We start from the raw sequence: 17566 nt of genomic DNA, 5'->3' as shown, positions 1-17566 counted from the left end.
ATTTCCTTCACCTAAACTGATAGTGCAGCCTCCGGCCTCAAATTTACCCAGTTCACAAGTTTTGTGATGTCTGATATCACTGTGATATGCATTGTGAGGGAGAGACTTGCATTGTGATGTCATGGTTTGACCCATCAGGTAAAGGGGTAGCATCTTGATGAAATTGTGTTTGGCAAACCCTTGGGCTTCATTTAGGGTACAATGATTTACTACTCTAGAGTACAATAACAGACCTGTAACTACTTTGTCAGTCTTTGAAATGTTGCAGGTGCATTTTTCATACTAAATGGCATGACTTTAAACTGATATAGTCTATCTGGCGTCAAAAAAGCTGACAGATGTCTCCTTTGCTCTCTCCAATAATGGTACTTGCCAATATCCTCTCAGCAAATCAATCTTTGTGTCCACTTTCTCAATGGATTCCACCAACTGTGGAATAGGATATGAATCTGCTTTTGTCACCGCATTTACCTTTTGATAGTCCACACACAGCCTTTGTGTTCCATCTAGTTTCGGTACCAGCACAATAGGCGATCTCCAGTTACTGCAACTAGACTCAAATATATCATTTTGAAACATGAATTCCATTTTTCTCTGTACTTGTAATAACTTTGCAGATTTAATCTATAAGGATGTTGCCTTGGTGAAGATGAAACTTCTACAGACACATCATGTATAGCTAAATTTGTCCTTCCCACCTTATTTCCACAAATACCTTTGTGTGACCACAATAGCTTTTCCAAATCACTTTGACACTTGTCTGGAAGGTAACTCGATATTACATTTAAATTTACAAGTACCCCCTCATTATCCAATTTGACTAGAGGAAAATAAATTTCAGAATCCTATATTTCTATTTCTTTCTCCTGATCTAACACCACTAAAACCTCTCTTTTGGTCCTCTTCCCTATCAAAGTACTTTTTAAGCATATTTACATGACACACCCTCTGCTTCTTTCTTCTATCTGGAGCATTTATGAAATAATTCACTTCACTCAGCTTCTTTTCAATCCTGTAAGGCCCACTAAACCTTGCCATTAATGAGTCACCCAGTACTGGTAACAGAACTAGCACTTTTTCCCTGGCACCAAAACTACGAGCTGTAGCTTTCCCATCAACTTTCATGTTCATCACTTGCTGTGATGTCTTTAAATGTTCCCTAGCCAATTCACATGCTCTGTTCGATCTCTTTCTGAAGTTTGATACATAATCCAGGAGAGTAGTTTCTGAATTTTGACCCACCAATTTCTCATGAACCAACCTCAGTGTTCCTCTCACCTCATGACCATAAACTAGCTCAAAAGGACTAAAACCATTCATAATAGCAAATAACAAGAACGGAATTCCCCCATCCCAATCCTGTAGATAATTCTGGCTATATGCTCTCATCATAGTTTTTAGAGTTTGATGCCATCTTTCTAAAGTCCCTTGTGACTCAGGCTGATAAGCTGTTGACTTAAATTGTTTTATCCCCAGACTGTTCATTACTTCCTTAAACAGCTGTGACATGAAATTTGAACCCTGATCTGATGGTATTTCTTTAAATAAACCATATTTTGCAAAAAAAATTAGTCAATTCTTCCACAATTTTCTTTATTGTAATATTTCTCAAAGGTATTGCTTCAAGGAACTTGGTAGACACATCCATTATTGTCAGTAAGTGCTGATTTCCACTTTTGATCTTAGGGAGGGATCCTACACAATCAATCATGACCCTAGTAAAAAGGTTCTTCAAATGCTGGAATTGGAATTAAAGGTGTCAGCTTAATCACTGCTTGTGGTTTCCCTATCACCTGACATGTGTGACATGTTCTACAGAATTTGACTACATCCCTATACAATCCAAGCCAATAAAAATGTTTTTGTATCTTCGCCTGTGTCTTTCTAATTCCTAAATGTCCCCCATTGGAATTTCATGAGCCATCCTTAGAATCTCATTTCTATATCCAAATGGTAGTACAATCTGGTATACCTCCCTCCAGCTTTCATTTACTGAAACATGATAAGACCTCCATTTTCTCATTAAAACATTATCCTTAAGGTAATAACATTCTGGAATACATTTTGCCTCTGTTTCTGAGCAAGCTGTCTGATATATGTATTATATTTGCAAATCCTTTTTCTGTAACTCCACAAACCTCCTTGAGTTAAAAACGTCAGCTGAATTGTCTTCCAGTCTTTCTTCCTGGATATTATCAAATACAGTGTCAGCTAATTGGATTTCCACACCTTCTCCCTGCCTTTGAACTTCCTGTTCTTCTTGTTTCAGCCTATGAGCCTGTGATCTCATTATCACACAACCTGGGAACAATCCAGGATGCTCTCTCTACAACACTTCTGTTGAAAACACTTCTACAGGCTGCTCAACTACCATAGGCAGCACCCACATTTGTGTTCCAGCTATATCATTACCCAGAATAAATTGAACCCATGCAATGAGCATTTTTTCCACTACTCCAATAATCACCTTACCTGTTTTCCATTTACTCTTTAAATTTACCTTCCACAATGGAATAGGTTTAGCATTTCCATGAGCCCCACTTATTATCACCTGTTCCTGCAATACTCCCTCTGAAAAACAAATGTCCTTATCCCATAACATTAAGGATTGACTAGCACTGGTGTCTCTTAAAATTGTACCATCTTTACCTACTCCAACCTGTACACATGGAAAGACTTTCCCTTCACACACAAAATCTCTAAATATTTCTGCAACCTGCTTCTCCGAGTTCTCCTGGGTAAATTGTGAACACATTTCCATTTCTTTACCTATCACTTATTCTCCCTGTTATACCTGTACACAAACCACTGGTTTTTCCAATGCCCGAACCTCAGAACCCACAGTACTTTTACTTCTAGAGCTTTTCAGTGCCCCTGTAATTCCAACAGATTTTCCCTGCAATTTCCAGCACACAGATTTTGTATGTCCAACTTTATTACAATGAAAACACCTCAATTTTCGATTGTCACTTCTACCCTCTGCAACTTCCTTTTTATTCTGAGAAAAAACTTCATGTTAATTTCTGCCTACTCCTTCTCATCCCTGACTATCCAAATTCCTTTCATCTTCCTACTTTCTATCCTTTTCTGATTTAAAAGGGTGACGAGAAAAATGTTTAGCTCTATGAACTAACTCATAATCATCAGCTATCTCTGCTGCTTGTCTTACTGTTTGAACCCTCTGTTCCTCCACATGAGTTCTCACTACTTCAAAAAAAACCTCACACCAGCTCCCGAATTCAAAGTGCTTCTCGTACTCATAACCTTGAGATTCACCAACTCGAAACCAATCAAGGAATTTCAAATATATCTTACAAAGAGTCCCCAGCTATGTTATGGCACAGCTGATGGCAAATGCTGAGTTGTTCAAATCCCAGAGGGAAACTTGAGACAACTGCCACTACTATTTTTCCAATTTGTATGTTTTAAGGTGCAGGCTTTGAATTCAGCAGTAATAAGACCACCGAGCTTTATATGTTTTTACAAAACTAGATTAAACATTTATTAATAAGAGAAATGATTTTAAGCACATACATATGTCTACAAATTACTACTATAATAACTTCTAAATCCCCTAATTAATCTGACTCCTAGTTACACTTTCGTTAAGGCAACAGTAAGACACATAGATTTTAATACCCTGAACCAGTTGAATTCAAAGTGAGTTTCCTTAACTTCAATTCTTTGTAGACAGCAGCTTGAGGCATAGATGCTGAAGGGTTTTCACACTTGTTAGATCCTAAAATGCCTACCCTTACACACACCATTCACACCTTTATTCATGTTTTCACCTTTGAATGCAAATTCCCATTGTTTCACTATGTCTTTGGACTTTACCTTTCTGATAATAAAAATCTCTCATAGTACTAAGTTTTACCAGTAATCTTTGGGGAAAATAAACACCATTTCTGAACTTCACCTGGTTAGGTGACACATTTCACCCCTCCTTTGAAAACAATCTAGTCTGGTTTATTTTAAAAATGTAAATGTTCCCTTGACACCCATGTTTACCTACTTAACATTTCAAACCTAGTTCTACCACATCAAAGCCTTCAGACCAGCTGCCTTTAATCCAATTAAGTCACACACACACACACACAGACAGAGATACCACTATTTTACAATAAATTCCAATAACATTATGAGAATTATTATATCTTCCTGACATTGAGATGGTCAGTCAGAGACTCCAAGGCATCCAACTACCTGCGTGAAATGACATGGAAGATTTACTCATTAGAACAAATAGAATTATTCAACCCTCCTGTGCAGCAGTATTACTGAGTTTGTAATGTCCTTCACAAATTACATTACAAGAAAACCATATTGGGACAAACTTTTCAATGTTTCATTAAATCTACCGGTTGAGGACATAAACATTGTTCATGCTCCCTTCCAAAAATAAACTTATTCAGATTTTCTATCCCACCTAGATGGATCAGCCAATTAATGCTGTCAGTCACTGCTCCATTTTCTTTAAGTAAACTGATAATGCGGCCTACTATCTCAAATTTACCCAGTTTACAAATGTATTGCGATGTCTGATATCACTGTAATACAAATTGTGAGAGGAAGACTTGCATTGTGATGTCACAGTTTGACCACTAAGTTATAGGGGCCACACCTTCACGAAATTGTGTTTGGCAAACCATTGGGCTTCACATAGGGTACAATGACTTACTGCGCTAGAATGCAATAATAGGTTTCCATGTGATCATGCATCAGAGAACATGGAGCAAGGGCGATGGGCAGCAATAGGATTGTTTTCATTCTGACATTGATGTTAAGTAGTTGTATATATTTACAACAACAGGAGTAGGCCATTCAGCCCCTTGGGCATTTTTCACCATTCAGGTTATGGCTGACCGGTATGTCAAATTAACCTGTCTTTGATCCTTATCCCTTGATAAATTTATGAAGTAGTAGGAGTAGTCCCTTCAGCTCCTTGAGCCTGTACCGCTGTTCATTTAGATCATGGCTGGTCTGTACCTCAATTCAATCTACCCCCACCTTGCTTTCATATCTCACAATAACCTAATTAACATAAATCTATCACTCTAATTTTTAAAGTTTTCAATTAACCTTGAAAAAAAAACAGCTTTTTAGAGAGGTGATGAAGTGATTCCTGACATCACACTTGAACAGTCTAAATCTAATTTTAAGAACATGCCCATTGTTCTGGAGGAAATAATTTCTCCCTATCTAATCTAACATAACATATCATGATTAAATTTTAAACACCTCAACTAGATCAGCCCTTAAGCTTCAATACTCAAGGGAATACAAGCTTAGTCTATGCAACATGTCCTTATCATTTAATTCTCTAATCCCTAGTATCATTCTTGTGAATCTATGCTATATCCCCTCCAGGAACAATATATCTTTCCTGAGATGCAGTTCCCAAAACAGGTGTCGCCTAAACCAGAGCATTGTAAAATTGTGGCATACCTTCCAATCACTTGTATCCAAGTCACTCTGAGATGAGAACTAACATTTCATTAGTTTATTAAATTATTTCTTGACCTGTCTATCAGTTCCCATTTCTCACCATTTTGAAAATTTTCTGATCTATCTTCCTTAGGACCAAAGTGGATGTCTTTGCACTTCCCCACATTGAACCTCATCTGCCACACCTTTGCCCTCCCAATCTATCAATGTTCCTTTGCAATTTTCCACTTCCACCTAATTACACCACTTGTCTTAGCGCCATCAGCAAACTTGGATATATTGCTCTTTGTTCCTTCATCTCCCTCATTGCTGAGGTCCCAATATAGATTCCTTGGAACACTACTTGTCACATCCTGCCAATCAGAAAAAATTATCTTTATTCCAACACCGTGTCTTCTATCTCCCAAACAATTACCAACCCATGTCACATGGTTACCTTCAATGCCATGTACTCTCTTTTTTACAATGTTCTCCTGTGCAGAACCTTATAAAATGCCTTTGGAAGTTCAGATAGACAGTATCTATAGACATTTCCTCTCCGCCATGGTAGTGACCTCCTCAAATTCCTTTTACTAGTCAGTGTAACCTACACTTCACAAAGTCATGTTGATTTAATTTGCTTACCTATGAGCAATGCCCTGGAAGATCCACAATGATATTAAGTATCTGAATATAGTTACAGAACAGGTTATGAACACCAAACTCAGACTGGCAGCGAGATAGTCAGTCAAGAACTCCAAGGAAGGACCTGAGAGTGGGGCTAATTAAACAGGCAGCCTGTGAGAAATGACATGGAACATCTACTTGTGACAACAAATACAACTATCCCACCCTACTGTGCAGCAGAATTACTGAGTTTGTAATGTGCTTTGCAAATTACAATACAAGATAAGCATGGATAACCTAGCAAGGGCCCCTTTCCACATTAGGCACCGCGCTCAATGTCTGCAGGTGCTCCCTCCTTACTTGGCCTCTTCATCAAACCCCCATTGCTCCCTTTCCCAAGTCACCGGGGCCTCACTCCCCACCATGATGTGGGACCCCACCCATACTCTTACCTGGTCTTGGACTCTGAGACTTGGGGACTGGTTGTCATCCCAGTTCTGCCGCTGCAGCAAATCATATTGGAAGGCTGCTCTCCGTGGCAGAACTTCCAGTCAAGTGAGGGTCGGAAGTCTCGTCTCTGGTCAATTAATGCTCTTCGGAGCATTAAATGGTTGCAGGGCTGCTGTAGGATCCGTTCCCCACTGAATCTTCGAGTGGTGGGGCAGGAAACTGCTACCCAAAAAATTCCAGCCCAAACAGTTGCAGTGGTGGAGTCGCCCCTATCCCTAAATCACACCTTGTCGGTCTCCCTATTCCTCTCGCATCTCATCTTGTTCCACCCTTCACATATCTCATTTAAAATTTGCGTTCTTTATCAACCACCCAAATATCACTCCAGATTTTTTACTTCTCTGCTTTCCTCCTTTGGCCTCTACACTGAATGACTTTTTGTCCTGTGATTTCAACCTTTGTCTCAACTCGTTGCTCTCTCTCCTCTGCATTTACTACACATCTTTCTTCCCTAAATCTCCATAAACTCCCCTACCCACATGCACAGCTCATGTGGCCTCTCTACTCCCCTCGTTAACATAATGACTGTGATATTCTCTGATCATTTCCTTGTGCTATTCTCTATGCATATTCCCCTTCCCCATCCCAACCTTACTTATTTCTGTGTCTGCCCTGAGAATTGAATGAAAGGCAATTATTGTGTTTGCCATCAATCACCTTGATCACTTTTGGCTGGAGTGTTGTTTAATAGCAGCTTCTGAGCCCTTCGTTGGTATGTCATTGCTATTGAAGTTGGTTGAGTAGTTTCAGTTTTATTTATGCAGGATTAAGGGCATAGTCAACAATGTATCAAGGAATGATAAGCAGAAGTACTCTGTCTAAGTTTTGAGGGTATCTCAGAGAAATTGCTGAGAAGTGAGCCGATCCTTCATATTTCATGCTGCAAGGTAATGAGCAGGTCCTCCCTAGTTTGTGCTTTTCGTTTCACTCTGGTTCCTGCTGTTGCTCTGCTCAATTCAAATGCAGACATCTCTGTAATGCAAGATTATGTAGCATGTAGTAGGCCATAAAGATGCAGGAGACTCTCCAGGACAAATTGTAGGGACCATCAAACCCCTCCTCCCAACAACCCATTGAGAACCTTGAAGATCTACTTCAGCATATTTGTGGTATATTATAAAACGATCTTGGTGGTCCCCTGGCTTTAGTTATAACTGTGTGGCTGGAGTATAGTGGGGTTGCGCAGGTGCCATTAGCCATGTCTGAAAGGGGATTACAAAAGCAAAATACCGCAGATGCTAGGAATCTATATAAACAGAAAATGCTGATAGTACTCAGAATTCATACAAAAGAGGCGAGGACCTGTATTGTTAACTCGGTTTCCCTCTCCACAGATGTTGCCTGACCTGTTGAGTATTTTCTATTTTTATTTCTGTAGGGGATTCCCTTGTACCCCAGCAGCCCCCCTGTAACATTCCTCACAGGGTTAAGTATTAGTTTGATGGTAGGCTGTTGCAGAAAATGCATTGATACCCTGGGTATCTTCCACAGACTTGCATGACTAGCCACTATATGTACACTGATGGAGTGGTATCCTTTCCTATTTACATATGTCGCTTGTTGCTGTTCCTGTGCCCTGATGACAATACATGTGCAGTTGATGACATGCTAGGGAAGACAGCCACTGCTAAAAAAATCTCAAACACTTGGCCCTGTTGACTGATGTGTTCAACGGCGAAGGTGATTTACAGGTCTTCCAAGACAAATCTGGTATCTTCTTAAAACAGTAGTGGACTGCAGATTGTAAGATTTGCCCGATGTTCCCTGTTACAGACTGAAAGGATCCAGTAGTGTTAATTCCAAAAAGGCTATACTTTGACAGTAGACATTGTGTGCCAGGTATGGCCTTCCACAAATAGCCCGCCTCATCTGTTGTCTTCTGAGAGGCCTATTTACTGGTAATTACTAAGGCTGCTGAGGTTCTGTTGCAGCTGCACCTCCCCCAAGTTCCTCCATCCAGGATATAGTTATAAAAATAAGCAGTTAAAGCTCACTGAGGATGATAGGCCAAAAAAATGTACTGGAGCATCTCTTTGCAAACTAAACAGCACTCAATCCAGGCTGATGTATCCAAGGGCCCCTTTTTTATCCAGTTTTAGTAACTCACACACTCACTACACCAGGTTTTACTGGCAGGTCCAAAATAGGGTGGGGTTTCCCCAATTCTGAGTTAAAATTACAACAGATTATATCATTCAAATGCAACTTCTGTATTTCAATAGCGCCACAGAGCCATCACAGCACCCCCGCCCCCGCATCCTCCCTTACATCCTTGTGAAGCCTCTTGGAACATTTATTACGTGAAAGCTCTTGAGAGTCATTAACAGCAAGGGAGGAGGCCATTTGGCCCATTGAGTCCATACCAGGCCTCTGTAGAGCAATCCAGTCAGTGCCAAGGTGATATTTAAATCTGATTTGCGGGTTAGTATTTTCCAGGGGAAAAGCTTAGGAGTGGCAGGGCTTGAGCAGGACAGAGGATATGAATGAGGAAGGGGTGAGTACGTGATTGGAATGGGGTTGTTGGGCAGTTAAACTGTCAATTATTTAACCCATGTGTCAACTTTTCAGCATTTTGTCAGCTCTTCATTGGAATCAGAGATTGCTAGATTGGTTGGATGGTGGGACTGAAAGCTGTAGACTCAATCAATCAAATGTTACTCTTTCCCACTGCTAGTAACATATGAACTTGACAGAGAAATGTTTTCAGATAATTTAATGGTTTCTGAAAATTCCAATTACAGGTGTTTCTTTACTGTTTTGCTTGTCCCCAAGGAAGTTGTATATAAGTAGGCTATTAAAAGCAGCTTTAAAAAAATAATTTTTCTCAAGGGAACTTTGAAGAGCATGCCCAATGTGAAAGTTTATCTTCGAGAATAGTTCCAGATGCTTTCTTGTCATAAGGAAGTTATTCCTGCTGTGAATACACTTCCTAGCTTTATTTGAGTATGAATTGCCAAGGAAATAAGATACAGTTATATTGGAGTGTGGTGAGTTTTATTTTATTTTAAAAATTACATTAAGATTACCAAATTTAGCATCTTGCTACGGTTAACAACTGTGTTATGTGATGTGGACCATTCATCCATTTTTAAGTTAATTGTAGGACTTGACCTTGGGTATCTTTGAAAGCATTTTGTGGGCAATTTGTTTACACACCGGTGGTGGAGGTCCCTTAGTTACTATGCAGCAACCAGGAATATAGGCAATTCAATCTCTCAAGCATGTTCTTCCATTCAATTAGATAATGGCTGATCTGTATCTCAACACTATTGACTTGCCTTTGTTCTATATCAGTTAATACCATTGTCTGACAAAAATCTATCAATCTCAGTTTTAAAATAGTTTCTCTTTACCGAACCTATCAAATCCTTTAATCATCTTAGACAGTGAATTAGATCATCCATTAATTTTATATACTCAAAGGAATATAAGCCTAGTCTATGCAACCTGTCCTCTTAACTAAACCCTTCTAGGCCCAGTATCATTCTGCCAAATCTATACTTCCCTGGCCAGGACCACTGTATCCTTTCTGAAGCGCAATGCCCAGGACTGATTGCAATACTCAGGTGTAGTTTCACCAGAGCTTTTTATAACTGTAGTATAACTGCCATTCTATTTACATTTGAGTTCTGTTGAAATAAAGCATTCTAAAACATTCTATTTTTTGTTTTGACTACTTACTGTACCACCTAACTTAGTATTGTCACCAAACTTGGATGTAAGGATCTCTTTTTCCTTCATCTGAGTCATTGATAAATATAGTGAAAAGCTGAGCCACCAGCCTACATCCCTGGGGGACACCACGAGTCACATCTCGACAATTACAATACATATTCATTGTTCCTACTCTCTGTATCTTACCTTATAACCAATTCCCTCCCCATGTCAATTAAGTTGCCTCGAATTCTATTACTAAAGGTCTCATGTCTGGACTGTGGAACCTTATTCAATGCCTTTTGGAAATCATGGGAAAAGCCATATAAGAGTGGTCAACATCCATGGCAAACTGTGAGGTATGTCATTAATACTCATCAAAATATTAATCAATTGGAAACAACCAACCAGGTTCACTTGAGGACAGGATTCAGGCCCTCTTACCCCTCAAAATTATATTTTATTGTTTGAAAAATTATGTCTGATATTATCAGCTATTTTTGAAATTATTTCCCATACAAGAAAATAACACTTTTTCACTGAGTCAAAATAGGGATATAAACCAGAAAATACTGTTGCTAATAAAGGCAAACAAATGCTTAACATGTTCAAATGACTCCTTTCTGCTATTTTAATGGAAGGCATTTATTTTAAATTGGTGAATCCTCTCTCACAATTGCAGAGATCGGAATGTCACATAACTATATTAAATATTCATCTGCTATTATCTACAAGTAATTTCTAACCTCAGGTGTCAGAAATTGTTTTGACATGTGTAGGCAGTATGATTAACATTTAAAAAAGGAAAAGACGGTCACCTGTTTAGAAGTGACCCATTATGAGAACTCAATTCTAAGATTTTGTTTCAATTATTGACGTACTCTTATCCTTCATGCAGCTGCTTAAAAATAAAAGTTGTTTATTTAAAATAGGTAAATTAGCACAGCCTCATTACATGTAATCCCACACCTGCCACTGGGCTGCTATGGGTTCTGGGACAGATGCCACAGTGAGTCAGCTTTGTCTTGTTTATAATGCATTGTTGTTCAGGATCATTATAAGGTTTTAGTTTACAAGTTAGTATGAAATATCTGAGATTAGATTCACTGTACTTTGCAAGGTTTGACTAAAGTTCCTAAAGCTACGTTATTTGAAGAAGTCACATGGACTCGAAACGTTGACTCTGTCTTTCTCTCAACAGATGCTGTTAGACCTGCTGAGTTTTTCCAGCTTTTTCTGTTTTTGTACTTTATTTTCATATTTGATATTTGTAACCTTCCAGGAAAAAATATTTTCTGCTTTAAAAGGCACAGTAATTTCCAAAGTGCCAGATACATCAAATAAAATATCAACAATTCAACTGTCCTGGGGTAACCTTCCAGTCCCTTGCTAAGATAAATCTCTGGCCTTTTGCACTAACATCTTCTATTCAACGAATTCTAAATTCACCACTGCTGAACATTGGGTTTTTTCCAGTAGTAAAAATGATGTAATACACTATTAAGTATACATCAATGTTGAATACCCAAATTAAATTATGTAAGCCTTGTCTTCGCTGATCTCTATTTAGTTTGCTTAGTTGGTCGTACCCACACATTTGGGTTAGATTGTGGATTCAAGTCTCACCACAGACTTGAAGACATAATTGAGGCTGACATTTCAGTGAACTACTGAAGGAATGCTGTATTGTATTAGTCAAAGAAGAGCAAGCAATTCTTCTAACATCCTGGCCAACATTCATTCCTCAAATACAAAGTTGTTTTGGGGTTGTATCAGCTGTTTGAAGTTGCTGGTCAGCTTTTGCCACTTTCCAAGTTGGTGGTTTGAGGGATGAAGAATGAGGGGCCATGGATAAAATATTGCATAAAAGAATTTTAGTACAGAAAGCATAAGTAACTAATTTTCAAGAATGTTGAATTTATTTGCAGGATTAGTGGTTGAGGTAGAAATTTCATTAACATTCAATTGGTGAATTGAAGGAAAAGAAGTTGAAGAGATCAGAGAGCAGGATGAGTAAAATGTGATTAAAAGTATTTGCTCTTGTGGAGGGTAAATATTGCTATGGACAATTTAGGCCAAATGATCTGTTTCCATGTCCTAACTTAAGCTCGTCTCTTTGTACAGCATTACATGATGGCAGTGATGACTCACGGAGAAGTTGACGTGGAGGTGAAATTGAAAAAAGAGAGTAGGGCAGAAAAATCAGAGGGTAATAAAACAAGATATGTTCCAGTGCAAGCTGAAACGTTCAAAAATGTGGTCAGGCTTGGATTGGAATGGAGGGGTTCCCGATATTAAATCATTCTATAATTTTCCTACAATAACAGAAAATGCTGGAAATACTCAACAGGTCTGGCAGCATCTGTGGAGAGAAGAACAGAGTTAATATTTCAAGTGTGTCGTCTTTCATCAGAACTGGGAAAAGTTAGCAATGTAATAGGTTTTGGGTAAGTGAGAGGATGGAAAGAAACAAAAGGGAAGGTCTGTGACAAAGTGGAGGGCTGCTCAGATTAAATGACAAAAAGGTTTCTTTGTTTCATTTTCTCAGTTTTCCCAGCTCTGATGAAAGATTTCAAATGTTAACTCAGTTTCCCTCTCCACAGATCTTGCCAGAAGTGCTGATTTGCTGTTTTTATTTCAGGTTTCCAACATCCTCAGTATTTTGTTTCTGTAATCTTCGTGGCTCATTTTTGGACTGAAAATTTCAATGGGAAGTCTGCAATCAAATGTCAATACCTCTACACCTTGGGGGGAAAAAAGACAAGCAGGGTTGCCAACTGCAATTAAATATATTCTTGGAGGTTTCACCACAAGACTTGCCCCCACACTCCAGTCGGTCAACGCATCCATCCTTGTGACGAAGAAGGGTCATACGGACTTGAAACGTTAACTCTGTTTCTCTCTCCACAGATGCTGCTAGGCCTGCTGAGTTTTTCCAGCATTTTCTGTTTTTGTTGTGACGTACTGCCTTCTTAAGCTAACTGGAAAGTATGAAGACTTATTACCCTAATGGATGATGTGACTGTTGGCCAAACAGCCTATTTTCCCCCCATTTTCAATATTTTTATAACTGGAAAGGAAAGATGTCCAAAGAAAATGACCAAAAAATAATGTCCCATGATTTTTTTTTCTCTCCAGGGTTGCACACAGCAGTGTCCTGGAGATTGATCTTCAATTCCTGTAAGACTCCGGGCCAATGCCGTAGAGTTGGCAACCCTAACGGGCAAGCTGTACAAAATTGCGGGGGGGAAAAAGTTGCCAGCCTGCTTGAAGCCGCCCTCAGCACTAGGCCTCGTCTCCATGACAGCGGGAGCGCGGTAGAGTGAGCGCGCGTGCGCAGTGCTGCCGGGCTCAGCCTCTTCACACAAGCAAAATGGCAGCGAATGGGGCGGCGCATCTTGTGCTGCTGCTGTGTGGAGGTGAGCACCGCGGGGCGTTTCGTGCTTCCCCATCCCCCCCCCCTCCCGAACTGCTACATACCTTTACGTTAAAGAGGGGGATATTCAAAAACATAACAGTTCATTAGCTTCCTTAAGTGCCTTTGATTAGATGTGTTTTTTTTTGTCCCTCTTCTCTGTTGCAGTGGCAGTCTTCCGGAGCGCTGCGGTGTCTTCCTTTGCTATAGATTTGGATGCCTCGTAAGTACACTAGTGACTGTGTGGAGAGTGATCAGCTCTGTCACACTTTGTGGTGGGCGACTTATGCAATCTTGTGTAAACCCCTTTACTCGACAGGTCGAGCAACCCTAGCCCACGTGCATTTGTCGGGAATGCAATTTGTGTATGTTTTATGTTGAATGCAATTTTTTCCAGGGAGGAAGGAAGGGAGGAGTTGGAGGAACTGGGGTCAAACGAAAAAGATGATGCCCCCAACTCCTGAAGACGTGTTGTGGATGCTTTTAGTTACCTGAAACTGTGTATAAATCATAACCAGGCCCAAGCCTTTTAAAACCACTGACAGATGATGTTGCCACTGGGAAGAAGAAATTGGGAAGCTCAGTAACTCCAAGGGTTCACACTCTTTTCAGTGCGATAGATCGCAGTGTTGAGCGATAGTTTTAGTTAATTTGTTGCAAGGCACATACTTAAGTTCGTTGTGTTAGTACAGAGCTTTATTGTTTGTGTTAGTACAGAGTATAATTTACGTTTGTAGGGCAGAATCCGAATGGAAGCGGTGGAATTACTAGAGTCAAGTCTATGTTCCATAATAATACATGTGGATTTCACCATTCTGTGTTTGTTTCTGAGGGTAGTTATGTGCAGCATTGTTCATAGAATCAGCATAACTTACATATATGCATTGTTTCTTTAATGAATACACATTACGGAGTGTACATTTTCCAAAAGTTATGGAATGTGGTATTTTAAGAATTTAGATATTGTACCTACAAGTGAAGTATGAGATGAGAAGCCGCAAGAACCTTTTTGCATTATGTATGTTAGCAGCTGTGTTGCTAAAGTGTCCACAGGAATAGTGCTGACTTTATTTCAACCATAAGTTGTCCTTACTGAACAGTAAACTATTTACATGTCTGTGTAAAGTTGCAATGATTCAAACTGGTGGTTGGTTGGTTATGTCCTGCATGTTAATATAGTAATGCTAAAACATGGCTACTACTATATTAAGCTTTTGTTTACTTTGTTGGAGTGTTGCTTTGAGTGTCTTTTTTGGAAATGAGAAACCTGTTATATGCTGTATGTCCTGCAAGCAATTGAGCTTGCTTTACTGTGAAAGAAAATATATCCATGCTAAAGACCAAAATAAAAATGATCTTGATGCACAATAAGTATTTCCTTCAAAAACCATATTTCTGCTTGCTTAAGAGTGGAGACAGTTCTCCTCCATCCCTTCCATTGGCTCGAATACTGTGGCCACTTGTAACATTCAAACTGTTGCCCTGGCTGACTTATCATATTTAACTTTATCACTTTTGAACTTAATGATTTAGTACTACACCGGGCAACACATCCTACCATTATGCATTTACCAAAAAAACCTGTCGTTATTGAGACCTTCCTTGAGTACTGCATCAAAGAACCAAATAATTGATACCAGTTCAAGATTTTACAGAGAAGATCATGTTACTTTGTCAAATACATTCCAAGTAAACTGCAGTGTTTTCTGTAGAATTACAGTTGGTTCTGAATGTCGTGCTATTTTAAACAAAGCTAAGTTTGTAGACTAGAAAGATAAGTGATAATCAGAAACTGAACATAGATTTGTCATGCTTGACAAATTTAATGGAACTCTTTGGGGAAAATAGCGTCTGTAGACATAAAGAATGCCATAGATATAGGTTGTATTTTGTGGTTGTCAGCAAAAACTGTTAGGATTCACTGTCGTTACTCCTCTGAAACTGACAGCAACTTCTGGAGTCCATACATATGCAGTGAAATGTGGAAATCCAGAAGTTGCTCTGTGATTCTACCCTTCTCCAGAGGGCACTCTATTAAGGGCCCCCAGAATACAATCAATTGGCAAACATTGAACTGACAAGAACTTGCACTCAGTCTCACTGTTTAAAAAAAACCCTTAAAACTTGCACCTAATTGAATGAGATGTAACAAGGTTTTTATTGGTATACTAAATTCATAATTACTGTCATAGTTTCTAAATCAAATCCTGTTCCCCTATCACCTCTATGCTGGCTAACCTACATTGGCTCCTGGTCAAGCAACAGCTTGATTTTTTTTTTTAAATTCTCATCCCTGTTTTCAAATCCCCCCACGGCTTCACACCTCCCTATCTCTGTAATCTACTCAGCACCCCCACACTCACTGGCCCTGAAGCAGCAATTTGATATCAATTTTTTCCCTGATAAATTTCACATCTTTTTTAAAAAAAATGTTTGTTTGAGATTTTAGTTTCTACCTTAATTCCATGTGTAGTCCCAGCCATTTATTTTGCTATCTGTTAAACTTCAAAAAGGTGTAGGGATTCCTATTTGCTGTCTGAGTATACTCCAATATGCTTAACCTCCTTGATGTCATCAATGTTCCCGGATGCCTGAAGATCACTTTGACTTGGGGCCAGAAACAAGCAGACATTGGAAAAGGAGAGGTCTGGCCACAGCAATCGCTAGATCTTTGTGGGCAACTTTCTTCAAGATCAGCAGCAAGTGCTTTGTTGCTCACTACAAAGTCCAGCTCATGATATATTTGAGCTTTCCTAAAATCTTTGATAAAGTGCCACATGAGACTTGTTACAAAGCTCATTATATTACAAGTGAAGTGGCAGTGTGGCTAAAGGATGGAAAGCGCTATGTATAGTAAGAGTGCTTTTCAAATTAAATTAGTGGTGTACCCCAAGGATTCCTTTTGGTACCTGTCTGCTTCTATAAGAAAGAAAGAAAAGAATTGCATTTGTGTAGCACCTTTCACATCCTCAAGATACTTGTAAGTTTTAAAATCAAAGAGGTACTTTTTTGAAGTATAGTTAGTCACTTTTGTAATGCAGAAACATGGCTGAATTGCGTGCACAACCAGCAATGTGATAATGACTAATCCAAATGGATAAATTACATGCAAATGGACCAGTCCCAAAATTTTTAGACAACAAAAAAATACTGAGCATTGTAAGCAGTGTGTAAGAGTATGGACCAATTATGACATTCAGTCAATTGTAAATAAATTAGAATTGCATTATTTCTGGATGTGATTGCAAGCAGCAATAATAATAATAGAATCCAACCCCTGCTGTCACATGTAATCTCATTGGTGGCTTAGCAGCTGGAATGAATGTGAATAGTTTTTTTGGCAGGACTGAGAATGGAAATATAACCGAAATAAACTTTAAAGCAAAAATTTTAATTGGAAAAAGTAATTAAAAAGAACAAATAGTATTCTCTATTTTATGTAAAGCGATAGCAGTTGCAGAAGTAAAGGGCAGTGATCGATTTATGCAATGTGCACAGTTCGAGCATTGTGTATTTCGTAGGGTGTTGGGGAAAAAGATGCAATGGGAATTTACAAGCATGATACCAGAGATGAAAGGATAGAGATACGATTACAAACTTACAAAAGTAGGGCTGTTTTTATTGTTTGAGGTTGAGGAGGGATCCTCAAAGTTTTGAGAGGGTTAAGGAAAGTAAATAAAATATTTTTTCAATTGATTGGTGAATGGGTAACAAATAGAGCATAAATTTAGGATTATTATTGAAAGCATAAAGGGGGTGGTTAGAAAAAATGTTCTTTATGCATAGGGTTATTAAATATGTGATGCAGTACTGTGAATGGCTTTTGAATCAGCATCAATCACAGCAGTTAAGAGAGCTAAAGCAAATATTTTGATGGGGAAAATGAAAGGTACAGGGCGAGCAAGATAATGGGGTTAGAATGGATAGTGCTGA

At 38.9% G+C, this 17566-nt stretch overlaps 2 protein-coding genes across 2 annotated transcripts in view; one reads left to right on the top strand and one right to left on the bottom strand.

Annotated features, from left to right (window-relative positions):
- Window positions 1–17566, bottom strand: part of cox6c (cytochrome c oxidase subunit 6C) — a 297540-nt gene that overhangs the window by 118430 nt on the left and 161544 nt on the right. The gene's annotated exons all lie outside the window — the stretch shown is intronic.
- Window positions 13533–17566, top strand: part of tmx3b (thioredoxin related transmembrane protein 3b) — a 146911-nt gene continuing 142877 nt past the window's right edge. Inside the window, exons 1-2 of the mRNA XM_078540033.1 lie at window positions 13533–13637; window positions 13802–13856. Of these exons, the coding sequence (XP_078396159.1) occupies window positions 13592–13637; window positions 13802–13856 (101 nt within the window). The 5' untranslated portion in view covers window positions 13533–13591. The remainder of the gene's footprint in view (window positions 13638–13801; window positions 13857–17566) is intronic.

Source organism: Cetorhinus maximus, chromosome 4 (assembly GCF_964194155.1).
Source record: "Cetorhinus maximus chromosome 4, sCetMax3.hap1.1, whole genome shotgun sequence".
NCBI classification, from domain to species: Eukaryota; Metazoa; Chordata; class Chondrichthyes; order Lamniformes; family Cetorhinidae; genus Cetorhinus; species Cetorhinus maximus.
The sequence above is the reverse complement of the archived record's forward strand: the minus strand, read 5'-3'. Positions and strand labels throughout refer to the sequence as shown.